This window comes from Neopelma chrysocephalum, unplaced genomic scaffold (assembly GCF_003984885.1).
Source record: "Neopelma chrysocephalum unplaced genomic scaffold, ASM398488v2 Primary Assembly neopelma1_155, whole genome shotgun sequence".
In the NCBI taxonomy this organism is placed as follows: domain Eukaryota; kingdom Metazoa; phylum Chordata; class Aves; order Passeriformes; family Pipridae; genus Neopelma; species Neopelma chrysocephalum.
In genome coordinates this window covers 1,018,206-1,040,286 of record NW_020897817.1, presented here as the reverse complement: position 1 = coordinate 1,040,286, position 22,081 = coordinate 1,018,206, and the positions used below count along the sequence as shown (strand labels likewise).

The following is a 22,081-nucleotide window of genomic DNA, read 5'->3' as shown; positions in this document are numbered from 1 at the left end:
ACTGACGTGTGTGCAAGTCAAGTGGAAATATTTTTTTAATGCCAGTAAGTCATGAGAGCGGGAAGCGTTTTCCAGGCCCCAGGAGGCAGCGGAGGGGGGGACGGGGAGCACGGCCGGGCTGGACCCGCAGCGACCCCGCTCAGCCAGCGCCGGGCAGGGGCTGCCACAGGCACCGCTTCGACAGCGAGCAGGGGCAAGCGACTATTTTTACTCCTGGCAGCACATGATTCCCCAGCTCGGCTGGGAGAGCCGCGGCCAAGGAGCTGCGTGCCATGGTTTGGAGCTCTCCCTGCTCCAGCTGGCACGTGTGGAATGACAGACAGCGACAGGCCAGAGCAGGCTCCAGCCCGTGGTGGCTTGGAAAGCTCCTTGGGAGAAAAGGAATTTCAAACAAAAAAAAAAAATCAAGACCAAACCCTGAACAAAGGATTGCAGCAGCTCAGCAGACCCACAGGGCTGGGGCATCAGGGCATCTGTCACTGCTCCCAGGATATTGTTCAAGTGTACCTGCTCTCAGCCTCTGATTTTTTATTAATTATAGGGGCTACTTAATTTGGTAGAAGCAGGCGATTGGCTTCACCAGCCAAAGGACAATAACCCAAGGGGTGGTAACATCCACCACCAGCACCAGGGAAAAGCCATCCCCTGGTCCCTACAGGACAGCCTGTGGTTTGCTCATAAAGGGAGCTGAGGTGAAGTTAGCACATGGAATGCTGGAACAGTCTCACACAGGAAGCAGCCTGTGCTGCAACAGTGGAAATGAGGACAAGTTACTGGAAAATAACAGAATTTGAAGGAAAAAAAGGCTGCACAAGCTGCAGTAGCTGTGGAAACAAAGACACCAAAGCCCAGCCCCTGCAGCGCAGCTACTGAGGAGCCACAAACCTCACCGAGGCCTTTTCAGGACCCAGACAATCCTAAAGTCACAGTGGAACACCTCAGTTTGCCCTTCCCCAGCACCTGTTTGCCTGAGAGAGAACAGCAGCAGCTCCTAAAGCACCCCCAGGCACCCAGACACCTCAAGTGCCTCATGCCGCTCTGCCGCATGAAATTCAATTTATTTTGCTCTAAACTGGCAAAGCAGGTCCCAGCCAAATGTTCCTGACTCCTCATGCCACTGCAGCACAGCTACCACTGGTGTATTTTAACACTTTAACAGATTTAAACAAAAGATGATATTTGATGAGTGACAGTATGAACCACATACGTGCACAGTACAGCTGTCAAAGCATCAGGTGAAGCAACACGAACCAGGGCAATTTGTGCTGCAAGAGCTAAACCCAGCACTTAACTCTTAACTTTGGCATCTCAGGCTTAATTACTGGAGTCATCACCAAGAAAGCTATTAAAAACCAACCAGGCACAGGTTAACATTTGGAATTCTATCATACAGAACTACACAAGACTCAAAATGGGGATAAGGAATGGGTGAAACATCCAGAAACTCGTGTTTCTCAGACCCAGCCATACCACACTGGACAGACTGCTTACTCACTCAATACACTGGAATAAAACAGAAGCCATTTATAAAAATAGTAAAATGTTTTATTTTTAAAATTTGTATCTTCCTGGCTCCTCTTCACTGCAATCAGACTTCTCCTTCTGCAAGTACAAAGCATATTATCAGAAAGACTGAAAACACCAGCAGAAATTACAGGTCATGACATGGAATCAGCATCACAACAGGCCACGTGCTTGCCAAATATTATCTAAAACTTTCTCACATCAGATCTGAGATTAAAGAAAGAGATTTCATATTTCTAAGATCTGAAACAGCTCTGTGTGTTTTCCTATGCCGGGGCCAAGAGCAGCAGTGACAAACCACACAGGATTCTACAGGAGTGCACCCACTGAATCCCACTGGCTTCACCTCTTACAGGTTCAGTTGTGCATCTAAGCTGTTCCTTACCTGTGACTTCTGAGTGAAGGCACTCAGCATGTTGCTCCTCACACAGAATTTTAAATATCTGAAGTTCCCCCTTGTAATTTAGTGGCAAATTAGAGGGAAAATGTCATAAATTCCAGCTCTGCAAGTCGGTTTATTTCCCTGAATTGCTATTTGCTTGTGCTCCTGTACATGCTGATTTATACTCCAGGTTATTTTTAAAGTTCAGTGTTTAAGTATTTCAGCCAAGTAGCATTTTACACAAGGTTTAGTTGGGTTAACATCTGAGAAGCAGCTGCTCTGTTCTCCTTTTTCCATGCTGACAATCACCCACCCCATTCTCTGTAGCCTGAGTGCAGGAATGGTCATTTCTTGTTTGAGCACCTGCAGCTCTCAAGAGGACAGAGTTTATTTGCTGCTGCAGGGCTGAAAGGCCTCAGACAATGGTGACATTCTGGCACTACAGAAGCAAGATTCCGAAACTTTATATAAAATTGAGATTAATTACGATTTTCAGGCAGGAACTACATAACCCACCTCAGGGTGATGAGCTATCAAACTCTCACAGTAAGGACACCAACTACTTACTTGTCCACCTGTTCCCTTGGTCCCTCCACACACACTGGGCACCGTGCTGGATGTGCTCATGCTCGGCTCCTTGACTGGAAAAACATTCCCAAGTTATTATACCCACAGAGATTTTGAAATCTTTTGTACAAACCCACGTCTAGAAAGGTATTTTTAACCGCTGCTGTCAAGATATGAAGCCCAGATGGAGTCAGGGTGCTCAAGCCCACGGCATGACAGCAGGCACTAAGTTCTACCCTACACATTTAATTTATTCACTCTTTCCAACTTCTCAGTATTCCCCAATTCAAAGGTACTCAGTGACTGAACATCAAGTGTCCAGAAACCTTTATTATTTTATCCATGCAGAACAAAAGTGCTACTTACTTCCCATGGATGAGCACTCCGGTGTCACTCAGCTTTCATCTTCACCTAAAGGATAACAACTGAAGTTATTAGAGTCATACACAGCAAAGCTGGACCATTTCAAAACTAACTTAAAAATAAGGGTTTAAGATACATGGACTGATTAGTTATGAGGGGTAATTTATCAGTTATTCCAAACCATTAAGTGGAAGAATAAGGGGCAGAAATAGGCTGGCCTTAACACTCATCAAGAGCTGAAGGAATATGCAGGTAGTTGCCTGAAGAACTGCACCTTGTGTGAGCACAAACCATAACCCCCCATCTGAGCACAGTGAGGTCTGATTGCAGCCAGAGGTATATTATCCCTTATGTGAAGGCATTAATTTTGTCAGCTACTTCAACTATTTGACCCTATTTGAGTCCTGCAGCAATGCCCTCTATTCCCCTTCATGAGGGAGTGCAGTGGCCCTGGACTGTAGGAGCCCTTGGGTTCAACAGTCCTACGAGTGCTTCAGAAGCCAAAGGCAGACACTAAGATTGGCACTGTCACTGCTTTTATCCTCAGCAAGGTTCTTCCCTTCTCGAGACCCCCCTTTACTACAGCTGAGGGCAGCCTGCAATGGTGAGAGCTGGGGATGTGGTTCCAAGGCTCTGTACAGCTCCAGCTGGGAAGCAGATCACACCTCGGGCACAGCGTGATCTGACCAGGCAGGGACAAGTTCAGGATTAGTGTCCAACCCACCACCTGGGTTTTCTCATGGCCCTCAGGAGCAGGAGAGTTATGCACATATTGTTTTCTCTGCCATAGCAACAAACCCCATGCATAAGGGATACTATATCTTTGTGCATCCTTTAAACACTGCAGATTCCCTACTGGCCACGCTCCTCCCAGCCCTCCCCAGTTAGCTCTTCAGTACTGGTGTTCAGAAGCAACATGTATAGAGATGGGGTATTCACAGACCACTGCGGGATTGCACAGCCAAGTCCTAACGTGTCAATCATTACCTAGCAGCAATGACACAGCTGGGAGAAGGCCAATCCTCCCGTTTTTTCCTTTGCCAGGCAGCAGCTATTTAACAGCCCCACTAGCTGGTATGGAGAGAGAAAAAAAATCTGAAGCTAATTAGCTGATTCCAAACTTGCTAGTAGTGGAAGAAGCCAAGTGATTCCCCAGAGCACTATACTTGGATGCATCCTTCCCAACATGCTCAGCCTCACTGAACATAATGGAACAGAACACTGGCCTTCCTGATCATGTCACTGCAGCTGGCAATGATTAACAGAGACATGCAACCCCATTACTGCTCGAGTCCTAAACTACTCACAGGCCTCAGTGTTTAGCTATGGGGAGAACTGCAAGCAAATCAACACTTTGTATGCTTAATGTTACAGTAAAGCCCCATCCACGCTGTGCTGTGCTCTCCTGCCAGCACCAGGTCTGCTCGGAGGGCCTAGCAGTACAATGTATTCTGACACCACACTTCTGAGCTTCAGGTAAGCTTTTGAGAAAAAGTGTTTTTCACACAGATAAAACCAAGATGAAACACAATGCAAGCACTTGAATGGCATTCCTTGTACCCACTTGTTACAGACTGACTTAGAGCAGACATGACTATTTAAAGTTTGCTACCACACCAAGTTTCATTACTGCAGCCAGAGCTGCTCTGAGCCCACGGTTCAGTCACAAATTGCTCGCTCCAAGAGTGTCAAAAACGTGCTAAGTTCAAGTACATAGAACAAGGCAGATGTGCCAGTAACCCCTCCACGACATTCCTGAAAGTCAAGTATCCAGAGCTGGATAACTAGAAAAATTGAAGTCAGATCTGAGCACTGGTTTAAGATCACTAATTCAGTTTTGCTACAGGACAGCACGCTGGCTGCCAGCAGGTTTTCTACTGGATCCCAGTCCCAAGTAAGGGTGAGCAATCATGGAATGGATCCCAGTCACAGGTAAAGGTAAGCCATCACAGAAAGTTAAACTGACTTTGTGACAAGGTGTCACTGTGTGACCAGCTGGTGTTGGCTACACTCACTGGGGTGTAACCAAAGACCTGTTGTCAGGATCTCAAGGTGCAGCTGCTACTTCAAGTGCCCAGTGGAACGTGGAAAGGTGGCTACAGCAAAAGGCAAGGCTGTCCAGCAGATCCCTGTTCACCAGCAAGAGTCCTGCCTGGATGGTAACACAGAAGGGTCCAAAAGTGACAATAATACCAGAAACAAGTATGCAAAGCGAAACTTTGCAGAACAAGTGGGAAAACACATTACAACACCTGTGAAATAAACTGAGTATCAGACAAGAGCCAGACTACATGCAGGAACAAGGGACCTTGAAATTCAGGTTCAAGAATAATGCAAAAGAGCTGGAGATCAGCATGTCTGGATGTCTGGCAAGGTAAGCATGTTAATCCTGGAACACTGCAGTCAGTAGTTGTAGTAATGAAGAGTTTAGAATTACATCCCCAAGACTGATGAAAAATGAAATTGAGCATTACACTGCTAGGATGACTCTACCAGGCAGAAGTAACAGAATCTCATCGCTGTCAATTAAAGCACAGGAATGTATCAGGCTTGTCAATCAAAGGCTAAAATAAAGACAACTGCAAAGTCCAATATAAGCTTTATGAAACTATTCATGGGATATTAATTCAAGCACTCATTTATGTTCTCAAAAATATTCCAGATCAGTCTCAGAGCTGCCTGTACCAGGAGTTTGAGGTGACTCACACAGCACACACGAGGCAAGAGCAGCAGTTATTAACGCATTCCTACCGAGCCAAGACTCTACACAGGGATGAGCTGCAGATGGGCCACTTGGTCACTACAGAGAGTTTAAACAAGTTCTTTTCTAGGCACTGAGAGCACCTAGTCGACTAGTCAAGTGAGTCCAAGATCACATTCCCTCTTCCCCACAGTGCTCAGCTAAGAGTATCTTCGTTACATCGGAACTAAGAAAAATCCACCCAAGCCGAGTCGTATGCACGGAGGAATCGGGTCTGGAAATCCTCAGCTAAGAACCACAGCAAGTTGCTCGTTGTCTCTGAACGAGACAAAGCTTCAAACCGAAAACCACACAGCTTTGATGCAAGCTCAACATACAGGTATGGAGTGCTGCACTGTAATTCCACAGTCAGAAGTGTGATGTCAGAATACCCACAGTATAAGATTACATAGAAAGTCACCAAGTTAGATTATATTGCTTGTTACCTACCTGGACGCAGTCGGCAATGAGAATCTCGGAGCAAGCAGGAATACTACATCCGGGTCCTAATGTCCATTGCCATTTGTGGTACTACGTTCCTCACAGTTATGAACTGCAGAAATGCTGGCTAAGTGCAGTTATGTAGCAGGCCACTAGTTTTTTAAAGTGTAAATTGCAGTCTCAAAACTCCAGCAAGAACTTGCTGCCACAGTAAATGGTTGCCAAGGAGAAGCCAAGAATTTGTCTACCACAAAAATACCACAAAATCTCAAAAGCAGTTTCAGTTTCTCGTCAGCTGTATAAATGATTCGTGTAATGTGTCTACACCAGAAAGTTAAGATTATTCTGTATTCATTTCTGAGAAAGTGCAAAGACATATGTATAACGATACCAGTTTCTACTTGCTGCAGTTTTTAGAGCTCTAAATGTCAAAATGGGCTCAATTTTGATAAAACAAACTAAATTGCAACAGCCAATGTCCTCCAAGTCCAGTACAAAAATGTGTTATGCGATCCAGACCATCCAAAAACAGGTCTGTCCAGCAAACCACTTTTCTGAATGGTTTTAAAGATTCCATTATATAAATCTGAGTTTATGAAAAAAGTCCAAAACCTCATAGGAACAGATCAAAGGAACATCACTTTCTCGCCTCCCACATTTAGTAACTTTACCAGATTTGAAAGTTGACATGTTTGCCAGCTTTTAAGACACCACTTTTAAAAGGTGGTCTTTAAATGAAGTTGGCTAATTCATCATATGCCTGTTTAGTACATGCAACTCAAAGCAGAACTTGTTTTAGAAATTCTGCTTATGCAGCTACAACAAAGCCAGATTTAACCAAACTTTCAGATGTTTTGAAAACCGCCAAATCTTTCAAAATATTTACTAATCATGGTTTTGCAACTCAGCTATTTTAATACCTAACAACGGTAGCTTACGTACAAAACAGGGGTACCCAAAGACAAGCTCTGTAAGGTACAAGGACAGCAGCATCCTTCACTCTTCCAAGTTACAGAACTACAAAAGAACATACTTTAGGATATGCACCAGCATCTCTTTTAATAAAGAATGACATGTAATCTGAAAAATAAACTGAAAAAATTAATTTAATGTTCACGTTCAGAATTCCCCACCTCGGACACCTTCAGCTTCTGTGGGTGTCCCACGAACACCCTCCAGCAAACACATTGTTTCAAACTGCTTCAACAGCACAAATTGCATCCATACTGCTCGTCTGTGAACTATCCAATACAAGGACTCCCAAGGAATTGGTCTGCAGTTTAGGAACTGCCAATTTGGAATTTCCTGAAGAGCAATTCATTGTTGTAGCATGTTATCAACCCCCAAACTTTTCTGGGTAACTAAGAAGCATTCACCAAAGAAGCTGAGTCAGTCTTTAGTGAGCTTCATGTTCCCAGTCAGTGTTACCTGTATCAGTATTTCCCAACTTGCTATTTGTCATTTAAGGGGTAACAGTACTTCAAGAGGGATCAGCCATCTTCACTCTAAAACACTGCAATCTGACACTAAAGTTTTAACCACAGAGAAAATTTAGCATAGAATTTAGAATTAGCCAATGCTTAGCACAAGGAATGGAAAGATATTGGGAAGATTAAAGCTACTCACAGAACACTGGTGGCTGGGGATGGTGTGAAGGTACAGCCAAGCTAAGCTTACAGACTCTGTGCCAAGCAGGTTGATGGATCCTGCATTAACACTCAGGTATTTGACACTGGGAAGTCACGTTCCCAGCTCACCTGGTACAGTGTAATAATAAGCAAAGCAACTACCTTACCAATGAGTCCAGAATGCTCTGAAATTCTTCTGGGGCTTAATACAATGAACAGCGAGCTAACGAATTCATCAGATCTTCTACAAAGAGAACCTTAAAGGGAGTTTATTTGCACTGTGTAGTATTAACTCTTGAACTCCAGATTCAGATACTACTTTTGAAGCATTATCTCCAAACATCAATAATAAAAGAGCGATAACCATCATGCAAGCAAGCTGATTGCTGTGTTTTACATACAGGATTTTAGGATTTGCCCACCAGCTACACGATTTAGGAATAGTTCCTGCAGTCCCCATAATACAAATGATTGTATTCTGAACTAGGCAAATTAGTCCACTGTTAGCATGAGGACATAAGCAAGTTAACCTTAATCACTCGAGTAACACTTCTGGTCTTTTTGCCAAGCAATTTCAGGCAGGTTTACAACACTGAGCAAAGGCCAGATCCTGTGATCTCAAGACAGCTTAAGAGCATATAAATATCACATTAACAATCCTTTAGTTAGGAAGTCAGCCAATGCAAGGCATTCTATGAATTTATTTTAAAATAACCATTGCTAGTCTTCTGCTTTAAGTTTTTAAAAGATTCCAAGCAGTGACTACCAGGGTGGCAAGTGCTACCATCCCACCACCCGTCAGCCGTAGCTAAAATATGGAATTTGTTACTATGCTGCTTGCAGTGGAGCTTTAAATATTGTATCTTACAGCACTTGCAAGGTTTCCATTTGCTTCCTTATTGCAGCACAACGACTGCTCAAAAAAATCTGCATCTACTGCAAAGTTCGGCTACAATTTAACCCAATCTTTAGCTAGAGAGGCATTGTGGGAAGAGATCTCACTCTTCGCTGCAGTTCCACACCCTGGTCTAGTCCAACCTCGACTCAAGGCTCTCGGGTTACTGCAGCAGGTGTGGGACTCAGCCTCAATTGTTTAACCACGACTGGCAAGAAGAGTTACTACATTTAGTTTTCTATTTATTTGAAGCACAGTAAAAAAAAGGTTGGTACACTTTGGGAATTCAGTGGCACAAGGTACACTGCCATCAAGTTAGGGACGTTATACATCAAAAAAACAGCTAAATTTGATTTTGAAACACTGCATTACATAATTAAATTGTACTCGCCCAAACAGACCACTTACAAATATTAGGTCAGTAAGTTTCTAACATCCATAAAAACGTAGCTTTCTTACTAAAATGCAAGAATTAAGAAGTTGGTGTCTAAACAAGACAGACAAAAACAAACTGGAATGAAACTACAGGTCACATCTAAAATCGGGGCTTTTTGTTTGGGGCTTCATATTCTTCTCTCCCTCTACCATATCCTGCTGGTGTTCCAGGCCCCATTCCTCTAGGACCCTGGCCACCCACGGGCCCCGCACCTCCCTGCCCAAAGCGTTCAGGACGCTATTGGAACAGAATTAACAGTTCATTATAGGTAGTTGATGTCCATGTGTGTTAAGTATATATTTTTAGAAGGTTCCGTAGTCAAGGTTCGTCGATACAATCACCATTGAGTCGATCCACAGGTACCGGGAACATAGAAAGGAAAAAAGGGTAATTTAAAAATTAGTTTATTGTAATACATGCCTTGAGGTATGTTCCCACTTGATGCATTCTCATACATCTGTTACAAAGAACAGATCCTCCCTGCAGTGCTAGAAATGTAAGCATTAGTGCAGATGTGAATTAACAACTTTTCCAAATGAGCTCTAGCAAAATTTTTTCAACCAAGTTAATGCAAATAGCTTGCAAACTTCTCACCTTTAGTGCAGTAAAAGCTCAGATTACATCACTGTTGTTTCCAAATAAGCCTAATCAGAGAAGGCAGCTCCGGTTGGCTGAAGCAGGAGCTGACATTCATCAAATGTAACAGAATGCCTACTCACCAGGACTGGCATGTGCTGTCTAGAGACCATGAGCTTTTCAAGATGGGGTTAAGACTACGGTCTGCTGACTAAACTGCAGAGGCCTTAGGCAGTACCAGAACTCATTGTGAGCACTACTGCATTGCAAGAAGGGAAAAAAAAAAAAAGTGAAAAAAAGCTACTGACCAGTGCTTTTCCTAAACCATCACAACTGCTCGAGCAGAGACTGGCACTTGTTCAAACCCCACAGACTCCAGAGCTGCTGCTGCATCAGATGCAAAACGTGTTCCAAGCGCTCAGTGTGTCCAGTTAGAGCTATGCACAGAGGGGGGTGTGCATCCAGGCAGTACCTCCCTTCCCACCCCGCCTTCACCACAAGCTCTTGGGAAAGTCACAACTTCACAGCACTGAAAGGTTTCACACCAAGGTGTAACAGCTCAGTTACTCTGCAGTAAAGCAGACACTTCAGGTATTTTTACTAGTACCTCTAGTTGCATGTACTTTGTTCAGTTACTGTATTAGTAGGTGTGATCAGCATTCAACCTACAGAACTTACACATTATGAGGTCAAAGAGAGCTTTAAACTTTCATTTCAACCAGGTTTCCCACTACTGAGTCACAGAACAATGGTAGGTGGTTTGTTACAAAAAGTATCTGCAACTGACAATCCACACTTCGAGTTCCTGACTTCTGAAAGTCAGCGTCAATCCTTCCGAGAAAGGAATTTCAATCATTATTTAGGTTATTTCTGCCTAATTCGTGGCAGCTTCAAGCTCATCTCCAATTCTGTTTAAAGGTATCAGCACAGGAACTGTGACAGCACTGTGTGGCAGAGATCCCCAGCCTAAGAAACTCCAGGCAGTTAATCCACCTCACTGTCACCCCTTTTGACCAGATCACGTTTCAGGTATTACACAAGTTCAACATGCACCTGTACCATGGTTTTGAGGAGAAAAATGTACACAGCATCCAGCACACACTGCCTAACTGCTCACAGGAAGCTTAGGAACTGCTTAAATATCAGTAGATTATCGAGATACCTTAAGGCCAACGGCACTGTCTACTGAATCAATGATGCTCTGAGAAGTTACAATTCCAAAGATATGGTTCCCCAAAAAAGTAAAATGGAAGATATCCAACAAGCTGCTATGGTAGCTCAGCATGTTAAGCCCGAGGCCTAAACCCACCCAAAAATCATTTAGTTCAGCTTGTGCTGCAAGTGTCACCCTTTCAGGAGGGTGAGAGCACACTGGTATTGCCACCTAAGCCAACAGATTCCCATCCTGCCCATTAAGCATTTCTTTAATCTACATCCATGGTGCTTCAGGGTGGGAACACCAAGCAGCCTCCAAGCCCAGGCACACATGTAGTGTGCTAAAACTAGTACAGTTTGGAAACATACCTCAGAACAGGAGATATGGTGTAGCTTTAACAGGCTCTATCTTTGTGTCATACCCAACACTGGGCTATCATTCCTTTGGGACACAGGAACCACAAATGGCTACAGTCCAGGATGGCTGGAACATGCCTGAAGCTAAAAAACAGCATTTCTGCTCTTCTACAGCTACACCAGCACAGACTAAGGGATATGCTGTTTACCTCTGATCACTTAAATTAATCTGCTGCTGAAAGAGACCTGAGAGCAGATTCTGGACTCAACAGCATACCCAGACCAACATGCATCCAGCCTACCTAGGCTTGGAAGGGCCAAAAGAAACAGTGTTACACGTTGGGAAGGAGAACAAAAATCTCTCTTGTCCATCAATACAGAACATCAAATTACTGAAAAGCTACTGCATTATGTACTTGAATGAAATTTGTCAGATTCTCTAGATTTTACAAAAAAATCCTTCCAAGCCTAACAGTGACGCAGAATTTCCAAAGTCCAATGAAGTCAGAGTTAATTGCAAATATGCTTAACAGCACATTTGAATTCACTTCCAATCAACTTCCAAGTGTGTAAGCTACCATAAAGGTTAACAACTACTCTAGTGCTACACACTGCCACAGTCTGTGTTAAACATCTGACCAGAGTCAGCAGTTAACAGTGACATTTCCACATCCATCCGAACACTGGAGAGAACTCATTCCCAACCACAATTCCCTTGTGCTAAGCTAAAGCCACCAGAGGATACGTTACCATGTCACTTCCCATCATAGAACCACTCATGGCTGCTTGGCCAACTCCTGGATTAGCTTCATAACCTATGCCGCCACCACCTCCCAGAGGTGGGAATTTCTGGGCTGCTGAAGCATAAGGATCTAAGAAAGAGAAATATATAATCATATTCTGGCAATTTCTAGGTTAACCACATGAACTAATTACTTAAAAGATTCTTTACCTCCCATGTTCATTGTGGCAGCACCACCCATTCTCATGTCTCGCTCCCTCTGCGTAGAAGAAACAACTTTTAGCAAGGCTAATAAAGCACCAAAACCCAGACTTTTCAGGAGATAAAGCACATGTACAGCCAACTACTGCCACTGCCCCTACACAAACGCAGTGTAGCAGCAAACCCAAAGGAAGCAAAACACAGCAACCTTAAAAATACATCAGCAGAATTCCTCAGCACAGCAACACATCCAAAACCCGCCACGATTTCACTTACTGGATCCATGTAACCCATTCTACTATAATTCTCTTCCCTCTGCCTTCTCATCTGCTCCTCCATCTCCCGCTGACGGATCATCATCTCCTCCTCCCGCCGGCGACGCTCCTCCTCCTGCCTGCTCACCCCAAAGCAGACTGTTAAACCCCAGCAGTGGAACGACACCCCTAACATTTACCAACATCATTTGTATCAGCAATTCCAAAGGCACTGAATGATTACACTGAAGCAAAAAAACCAAACTCTATAATGCCCAAATATCTGAGGAGACACTTACACTGCAGTTCAATTCGCACAAACTGAAGCAGCAAGGGCGCTCTTGGAAAACAGAAACTTTCATAATGTAATAATTGAAAAAAATAATGGGAAAAAAAAACCCAAACCAATCCATAAATGTAACTGAAATCCCATGAAAGCCAAACCAACCTCAGCTGAATTTCCTTGCGCTTCTGCATTTCCTGATTATGGAGTTCCTCCATACGCCTCAGTTCCTCCTGGCGCCTCATGAGGTCTGTGGGAATGAAGCCTGTGAGCAGCTTTTTCACAACATCATGCCAGACTCTAATCAGATTTGAACCAGATCCACCTTAGCTGCACTGTGGCAGACAGGTACCTTCCAATGTCACTCTTCTTAACAATACCCCACTGAAATCAAAAAACCTACCAGTTGCTCTTTTTTTTAACTCTGAAATTCTCAAGTTCACAGTAGGAAGCATAAATTTACTCACTCACCCATTAAACAGACATGCAACTAAGCCCAGCATTTAAAGCTAAAATACAGAATTCAGAACCAATTACCTTGACGCAGGAGGTTTGCCTGGTGCTCGTGATAAGCATCTTCCATCTCACTTTCAAGTTTGTCCTTGGCATCTTTCATGTTTTTTGCCACTTGCTCTCTCTGCTGTTTTTCCATTTCATCTAAAGATTTCCATCTCTGGGAATATTCAAATTCAAAACTGCCAGGCTGAGCAAAACGGGGAGGAGTCTCTCTTTCCCTGCAGAAAGGAAAATGCTCGGAGTGGGCAAACCTGGAAACTCAAGGTCAGTACAAGATCACGAGCAGAATAACTGAATTATCAGGGAACATCAAGGGAGCCCTGAAAATACCTGACAACTATGGGACAGAGAACTTGCTGTGATGGGAGTACAGCACTTTACAGGCTTAGACAGCAGCATTTCCCACAAATAATTATCACAGCAGATATGGAGACTCCTGCACTATCACATCCAGGCAAATGTTTAGAGTGCTACCACTTGTTTATCTCTTTCTTAACTGTCTTTATACTCTCCACTGCTGGCAATTCCAGGTGCAAAATCCTCAAACAAGACAGGCCTTTGCCCAAACAGGCACAGCCACTCAGAGCAGCAGCACACAGAGAAGTGGATTTTTCCAGTGCCAAAGCACCGTGTGTCAAAGGCAAATAACAGCCTTCACTTTCACTTAAATAGTTCTCAAAATCCCTGAGGGCCAACAGTTTATTCTGTCATATAAAGAAACTGGAGTCTAACATTCAGTAATTAATGACACAAAATCATGAAAGTTCAAAGCTTCCCATACATTAACAATATAAAAGTACTTCAACGTTTTAGGAACGCTGTATTAATAATCCACATTCTTTTCAAAGCTGCCTCTAAACCACTTACAGTTTTTGATCAAAGCAAGAATTTTGAGAACTTTCTCTGCCAAACAAGACTGACAATCTCCCTCCCTGCTCTCCCTTCTGTGATCTGGGAAAATACAACAATCCTGCAACAAACAGGTTTAATATACAGATTCTAACCTAAAACTGCTGCTTTGGAAAAGACTCTTTAACATCCCTTTATGCCAATGGTCAGCACATAAGGCAAATCCACAGGCAGCAAGTTTCTATTAATCATGGAATGAGTTAAAATTTTACTTCATTTCTCATTTCAAAGCACAAAAACCAATTTCCAAGTTCCCCATGGGATCATCAACACAAGACAAGCCTTGAGGGAGATGACAGTTCTCAACAATAGCATAAAACAGTTCAAGTCTAGTTTTCAAGAGTTTCTCCACACACCAAAACCATCTGTTACTGGGCTTCTATTTCTTTGTGACACAATGTAGAAAACTGCTTGTGTAACGAGCACACTAAACGAATCAGTATGTTACTTTATACAAAAATATGAACAAAAAAAAAGAACTGGCAATACATCTCAGAATTCAAAGCCTGTTTCTCAAAAATTACTCCATCCCCCTCAGAGCCTGGGACAATGCTACATAGAACATCACCTATATCCTGTTTATAACAAAAGACAGTGCCTACTTTTGATACATCGGATTCTTCTGAGCAAGCTTTTCTGGAAGACCATCTTCATCATCCAACTGTTCCAATGGTTCCACAATAACTGGCCTGGGAGTGCTGAACAGAAAACACTCATTTTACTTCTCTGTAAGAACTTCCACTCTGAAAAACTAGAAGCCTACAATCTCTACTCAACTGAAAACGATAATCCAGGGGAAGTACTTACGTTGTCAACAAAAACACCCCCTCAGTACACCGTTCAAAGGCTTTCCTGGCAGCTGGCTTTGAGGCAAACTCAACAATGCCTTTTCCTGTCGATCTACCTCGATCGTCTACAATCACAACAGCTCTTTCCACCGGACCGAACTGGGAAAAAGCTTCCTCCAGCAACTCGTTGGACACGTAGGGCGAGAGGTTCCGCACCGACAGGGCAGCGGCGTGTGTGGCAAAGCGAACGCGGAGCTGCCGGCCCCGCATCGGGGTATCGTCCAACTCTGCCTTCGCGATTTCTGCCAGAGCCCTAGATTCCTGGGGGGAAGTTTAAAACCCGGTTTTAGAGAACTAAGGTTCTACATCGCTAATTCGCGAGAATTTAAAACGGACGGACACACAGCATGAACGCCTACCAATTTAATGAATCCAAAGCCTTTCCCCTTGTTGATAAAAACCTCTCCTGGCTCCCCATATTTGGCGAACAGTCTTTTAAAGTCTTCGTCTGTGATATCAGCGGGCAAATTCCCGACAAACAACCTGCAGCGCTGTGTGTAAGTCTTCTCCCCAGGCCGCCTCAGGAGGGAGAGGTTCGCTTTAAACCCCTACAAAGAAGCAGAGCGTTCGAGCCATCACTACGTGCTGCACCATCGAGCCGTGGGGAGCGCCGGGGACCCCGGAGAACCGCGAGGGGACACGAACCACAGCCCTGGGACCGCCTGGGAGAATCGTGAGGGAACACAAACCACAGCCCTGGGACCGCCCGGGAGAACTGCGAGCGGACACAAACCACAGCGCCGGGACCTCGCGGGCACCCCAGGGGACACAAACCACAGCGCCGGGACACAAACCAGAGCCCCGCGCCCGCCCGGTCCCCGCCACCGCCCCCCGCCTGCTCCTCCCCTCAAGATGGCGGCGCGGGCGCGCGGAGCCGCCGCCATCTTGTGCCTGAGGGAGGCGCGTGTGGGGGGGGCCGCGACTCACCTCGTCCGAAAGCTTCTCGCTCCTCTCCGCCGAGCCCTGCTGCGCCCCGAGGCTCTGCTGGCCCTGGTGCTGCTGCCCGCGGCCCCGCGGCTCCCCGCCAGGCCCGCCGCGGTGCCCCGGGCCGCCCTTGTGAGGCCCCTGCTGCGGGCCGCCCGGCCCCTTGGGGCCGCCGCCGGGAGACTGTCCTTGTCCTTTCTTAGGGCCGCCGGCCGGCGTGGGGCTCGGGCTGGGCTTGGACTGCGGCTGCGGGCCGGAGGGAGACGAGGAGGGCGCCGACACCGGCGGCTGCTGCTGCGGCTGCTGCCCCGCGGGCAGCGCGGAGGATGGAGGCGCTCCCGCCTGGCTGCCGGTGGGTCCTGCCGTGGTGGCGGCGGCTGAAGAGGACGAAGAAGGCGGAGCAGAGGTGGACGTGGGCGGCTTCGGCGGTTCGGGCTTCGGGCCGCCGCCCGGCGGGCCGCCCGGGCCCTGCGGGCCGCCCGCCATGGGGCCGCGGTTCTGCCCCATGCCCATGCCGGGCGGCGGCGAGCGGAAATCGTGGTTGGGGCCGCCGCGGCCGCCGCCACCGCCGCGCCGGTGGAAGCCGCCGCCGCCGCCGCCACGGCTACGGAAGCGATCCCGCGACATGATGGAGCGGAGGGAGGAGGAGAAGAGCAGAGAGCGCGCTCCAGCCGCTGCTGCTCAGCACCCGCTACGCAAAATGGCGGCGGGCTGAACGGCCTCGCCGCCGCCTTTGTCCGCCCCTAATATAGTGTCCCCGCCCCCGGAAACCTCCCCCTGCTCCCCACCAGCCAACCGCCGGCCCCGGCGGCGATGACCGACAGGCGGATTCGCCAATAGCGTGCCGCTGCTCCACTAACTCTTTGATCTCATTGGTAACGAACCTGCCCTTTGCCCATTGGCGCGTTTGACCGCCGACGTTAGCACGGGACGGGCCGTTAACCTCCCGCGCGCTGATTGGGCGGTTTGAGCAGAGGGAGGTGGAGTCACGGTGGAAAGCGCGGGCTGTGATTGGCTGGCTCGGCTGTCAGTCAGGCGGGGCCCGCGGCCCGGCACCGCCCCCCGGGCCCTCAGGGCTCTTTGAGCCACGGCTGAAAAAAGGCTGGAAAAGCGTCAAAAAAACGCGTTTTCAATTATAGTTCGCTGCTTCGGCGCGGCCGAAGCCTTCGCTCCGCTTTGAGAGCCAATCTGAGATAAAAAATATGCGATTTATCCATTCAAGGGTGGTAATGAAACCCCAGCACAAATGGAGGGGGCTACACCGTTTTGTGTGAAAAGGTGAGCAGGGGAGCACCAAAACTGAACCCTGAGCTGTGAAAAGCAATCCACGGCTTCCAGACACCCTGGGAACGCAGGGCACGTCTTGGTGCTGATAAAAAGTGAGTGCCAATTCCCCAAAACCTACACAGCGCACTCTCAGTTGAAAAATAAAGCAGCTGTACAATTCCATAGTCGTTACAGTCCAAATAATCCACGCTCTAACACAGAAAACTGGCCAAAAGTCCATTCCATCTCTTTAGTGTCCCTGGTTTCAGTGGTGCCACGCTGGATACAAAAGAAGACTCCAACATGATGTTTTTATGGGGTTTTCACTCCATCGAACTCTTGACCTCCGAGGGATGTTTCGTATTCACTTTCGGGTCTGGAGAACCAAAACCAAACCCCACGTGTGAAACACAAACCAAAGTTGTACATTATTTGCCACAGACACCATAACTGGTGCAATGCTGTGATATAACATTGTTGGTCTGGCTGGCTTCGTTCTTCATAGGATCGTGGAATCCTGGAATGGTTTGGGATGGAAGGGAACGCTTCCAGGGATGCAGCAGCCAACCTGTGCCAGGGGCACACCACCCTCACAGGGAAGAATTTCTTCCCAGTATCCATCTAACCTGTCCCCTGGCAGTTTAAAGCCATTCCCCCTTGTCCTGTTGCTCCAGGCCCTTGGAAATAGTCTCTCTCCATCTCTCCTGTAGCCCGTTCAGGTCCTGGAAGGCCACAATTAATTCACCCTGAAGCTTCTCTTCTCCAGGCTGAACAATCCCAATTCTCTCAGCCTTTCCTCATAGGACAGGAAGAAAATTCATTTCCCCCTGGCTTTACACTGTTTAAATAAAAACGAGCCACAGATCGATTCCGTCCCCGAATCAGTGTTGTACTGGCTGTAGGACTTTGGCCACTTCCAAGTGCTGCAGAATGGAAGCCCCAAGCCATTGTAAAATGGATTCTCGGCCATGTGGAACCACTGCCAGCAGTGAGTGTTTCCACCACGAGGTGTCTCAGAGGTTAAAACACTGGAAGAACAAATTTGGGACCGGCTCTTATCACACACAAACAGCTTGGCATCTCCTCGCTGTCACACCTGGTTCTGTCTGCTCAGGAAACCAAAAATATTGAGTGGAAAAGGGTTGGTTTTGCCTTTGTTGTGTCCTAAGTATAAGAGAACTGGATTTTATGGAGCTACTAATTTTTAGCATCACTCGAAAGAAATAAAGGGTATGTATCTGCTCCTAATCCTGCAAAAATCTGTACAACAAAAATCAGTACAACAAAAAAAGGGAGGGGCAGGCAGTGATCTCTGCTCTCTGGTGACCAGAGATAGGACCTGAGGGAACGGCTGGAGCTGTGTCAGGGGAGGTTTAGGTTGGATCTCAGGAAAAGGTTCTTCCCCCAGAGGCTGGTTGGGCACTGCCCAGGCTCCCCAGGGCAGTGGGCACAGCCCCAAGGCTGCCAGAGCTCCAGGAGCGTTTGGACAACGCTCTGAAAAATCCGTAGAACAGAAATCTCTAGAACTTATCTGAAGTTCACAAAGTGGCTTTGAATTTCCACGGATCTAACAGAGGCCAGGATAAGATTCTGTGTTTTGCAGCTGCAATATGTGTATTTATTGTGGGCTTCAAATCAAAGAAACATCGATATCTGAGGAGGACTTGAAATAAAAACGACCTCTGGTAACAATCACCTATTTTGTAAATATTCGCACCTGGCAAGTTGCTGGTTTCATACAAAAACAAACAAAGCTTGGGATGTTCTCCCCAGTATGTTCCACTGTAAATAAACGTATCTGAGAGAGGAAATTCTCTCTGACAACTGGGATAATACTTGAAGTATTTCTCCATCCTTCACATTGATCTGGTTATTGGGATGTTCACTGCAAACACACATTAATAGGGGCTGCTGGGAGAAGCAAAACAGCAAGGAGAACTCAAGACCCTTCTCTTCCCCAAAATATTAATCTATTTTAAAAATAACACCAGTGTCGCTACTTCTGAAGGTTTTTCATACTGTGCAACTGATCTACAAATGGAATTGAGCTCTGGTAAGAAGCAGTCCATGACTAATGAGAAAAAGACCTGTAGCAGCTTTAGAGGAATATGACAGAAGGAATCAGGCTGACACTAAGGTGCCTGAAGTTCTGAATGTCTGAGCTGCCACAAACACAGGGCAATCCTCAGGTAATCCCTGCATGGAGCTCAGCAGGTTGTTGATTTAAATATTTTTTTTCCCTAAATTGTTTCCTACTCCTATAAACGTAAACACAAGACTGACAAGGAGAAATCTGCATTATCTCTGTATTATTAATTGCAGATTGCAAGAGGAAAGAGCAGCATGTGTCCAAGCTGCTAATTAGGAATAATTACCCCACGAGGTTCTTAAGTGTCCCAGGTACAAACAAACATGAATCCCAGCAATATGTACCACCACTGAAGAAGCAATTAAGTGTTGTGAGGAGATGCCATGTCTGCACTCCCTGGGCATTCCCTGGGCATTTTTGACCAGGAAGGAAACAGTATAAGAGCTGTTTGCACAAATTCCCAGAGCTAGTGGTGCTCAGGAATTTTAAGAATCATGAGGGCAGGGCACTGAGGCACCCAGGAGGTGCAGGGTAAGTCCTTGTGCCGCAGGCTCTGCTAAGCCAAGTCTGTGGTGCACTGGGATAAACCTGCCTGGAAGAGCCAGGATTTCTGCAGACCATTTCATCCTTCTGGGGCTCCCGTTATTCACAGTGTCATGAATAACAGACACAGAACAAAGAGGCAGTAAAATGCCAACAGAACACCTGGTACCTGAAGCTGAGGGGCAGGACAGCAGGAGTGGTCTTGGCCACTGGCACAGGTTGCCCAGAGAAGCTGTGGCTGCCCCTGGATCCCTGGAAATGTCCAAGGCCAGGTTGGACAGGGCTTGGAGCAACCTGGGCTGATGGAAGGTGTCCCTGCCCATGGCAGGGGGTGGGAATGGATGATCCTTAAGGTCCCTTCCAACCCAAAGGAGTCTGTGATTCTATGACAGTAAATAACGTGACAAGAACAGGAGGTAATTGTTACAGAGACTCCTGTTCTTCCATCTCACAGACCAGACAAGCACTGCACAGGAAACAGAAACCTCAGCCCTGCAAAATCCCAGCAGCCCTGGTTAATGTTTGGCTATGCCAGGAATGTCAGTGGGGCAGGAGGGAGTAGACTCCCAGTGCTGTATTTCATCAGGCTGCCAGGACTTTCTTAAAAATCTAAAGACTGGCAGTGTCTTCTCTGTATATATATTTCTAATCCACTGTTATTTCCAAAAGATAAACTCACACAAGAGGGGGAACAGTGGGAACACACAGAACCATAAGAAAACGTTTTTTTTTCTTTTTCAGAACAAGAAAATGGTGAAAGTATTAAAATAAACAGTTTCATTCTGCATTTGGAAAAAGTGATGTAGTCATGGCACCAAGATCAGGGTGACGTTAAATAGCAGCAACCAGAGTTTGTGAGAGGACAAAACAACACAAGTGGCCAAAGAGCTCCAGAGATTATTCATGTCAACCTTCACCCTCAACCTGCTACAGATGAGACACTCCTTTGTCCTCAGGGAATATCAAGCTGATGGCCTACAGCTAAATAAGAAACTCAGTTCTCCCTCTGGGTTTTGTGCTTCTGCCATAGATTTTTTTTTTCCAATAGATCACCCAAAAGAAACTTCAAAATGGTGCACTTACAATTTGTAAGGCTCCAGAGTAAGAAGGTCCCTGACCCAGAGCAGCATCAGCTGCTTGTAACACAGAATTATCTACGACAGTCTGGATCCCACATCTGCATGTTGGTCACTGTCTGTTTAAATATTTCATGATGTGTGCAATTAAGTTCCTTCCTCACTGTTGACTCTGGGATTTTAGAAATCCGAAGTGCTTATCCTGACCCACGTTCTGGGCTTACTTTCACATTTGCACAGTGACAATGAATGAAAACAATTTCCTTTGTATTTATAAGCAGATTCACTTTGGGGAGCTGAGAGCTGCCATATTTGGTGTGCAAAAACTGCTGTCTGGCATGTTTGGAAACAAAAGCCAGTGTTATTGAGACTTAAAAAGAGGATGCAGAATAGATTTATAATTATTGTAATTAGAATAAAATAATGATTGCACTGAACTTAAATCCTGGTCCAAATTTCATACACACAAACCATCCAAAAAGAAATTAACTTCATAATTAATACTGGATCATTCCCATTACAAAAAGGCTCTATTAATTATTGATGATGCTTGTGCTTTTCCCTGGCTGTTCCCATCTTTTCCCCTCCAGTTCATGGCGTGCTGGGGGTAATGCAGCATGTACAAATAAACCCCTCAGAGGTGTGGAAGTGACTCTGCTCTCCCGCACGCAAAAGGACCTGCTCCTGGATGTTCTTATCAAGCAGAATACAGAGGGGCATTTGTTTGCACGAGCAGAGCTGGAATATTCTCTTTAGAGTTCAGCTTCCTCCTTTCATCCCACCCACCACCAGACACTTCCTGACATTTCTCCTGCAGGCAGAGCAAGGCAACTGCCTTTTTTTTTTTTTCCTTTTTCAACGGCTGCTCCTTCAGTTATCTGTGGGTGGTGGGGGAAGGGGATGTTATCTCAACAGCAAACACAGCCAGAGCAAGTCTGGGACGTGAGGGGGAGTTTCAGGATGAAAATAGGCCTCTGCCAGCCCTCCTGCATCTGTGTCTCTATGACTAAGCACGCTGAAAACTTGGCTTTTCTCTTTCCTTGATCCTCGTTGTTTCCAAGCCTCCTGCTCCCCTTTGTCCTGGCAGCCCCGGGGGTCCTCGCAGGGGCAGCCCTGACATCAGCAGGGCCGGGGAAATGCAAATCCCGCCCAGCTCATGGAGGGACAAAGCCAGAGCAGCTCCCGGGCTGGGAGACAAACCCACCTCCTGACCCACCTCCTCACCACCCCCGGGGCTCAGGCCCTCAGAGGAGACCCCACTGCAATTGTTTTTCCATCGAAATATTCACTGGTTTTTCTTGTGACATTACAGCCCTGCCTCGGCAGTGTCTGCAGTACAGGGCCACCCAAAATTAAGAGGTTTCCA

General features: G+C 46.2%; 1 protein-coding gene across 4 annotated transcripts; it reads right to left on the bottom strand.

The window, feature by feature from the left end:
• Positions 1 to 1,523: 1,523 nt before the first annotated feature.
• On the bottom strand, positions 1,524 to 16,666 carry SFPQ (splicing factor proline and glutamine rich). Of its 4 annotated transcripts, none has more exons than XM_027701412.1 (12): positions 15,745 to 16,665; positions 15,177 to 15,365; positions 14,777 to 15,078; positions 14,572 to 14,667; positions 13,082 to 13,278; positions 12,710 to 12,794; positions 12,284 to 12,401; positions 12,017 to 12,065; positions 11,815 to 11,936; positions 2,840 to 9,213; positions 2,474 to 2,547; positions 1,524 to 1,602 (listed from the first exon to the last, which is right to left on the bottom strand). In XM_027701412.1, exons 1-10 carry the CDS (start codon positions 16,366 to 16,368, stop codon positions 9,076 to 9,078), a joined length of 1,920 nt encoding a protein of 639 aa, XP_027557213.1. In that variant the 5' UTR covers positions 16,369 to 16,665; the 3' UTR covers positions 1,524 to 1,602; positions 2,474 to 2,547; positions 2,840 to 9,075. The 4 variants fall into 4 exon arrangements, with proteins under 4 accessions (XP_027557213.1, XP_027557214.1, XP_027557216.1 ...); XM_027701413.1 differs by having other exon boundaries at positions 2,840 to 2,884; XM_027701415.1 differs by lacking the exons at positions 1,524 to 1,602; positions 2,474 to 2,547 and adding an exon at positions 9,696 to 9,811 and having other exon boundaries at positions 9,101 to 9,213; positions 15,745 to 16,666.
• Positions 16,667 to 22,081: the final 5,415 nt, after the last annotated feature.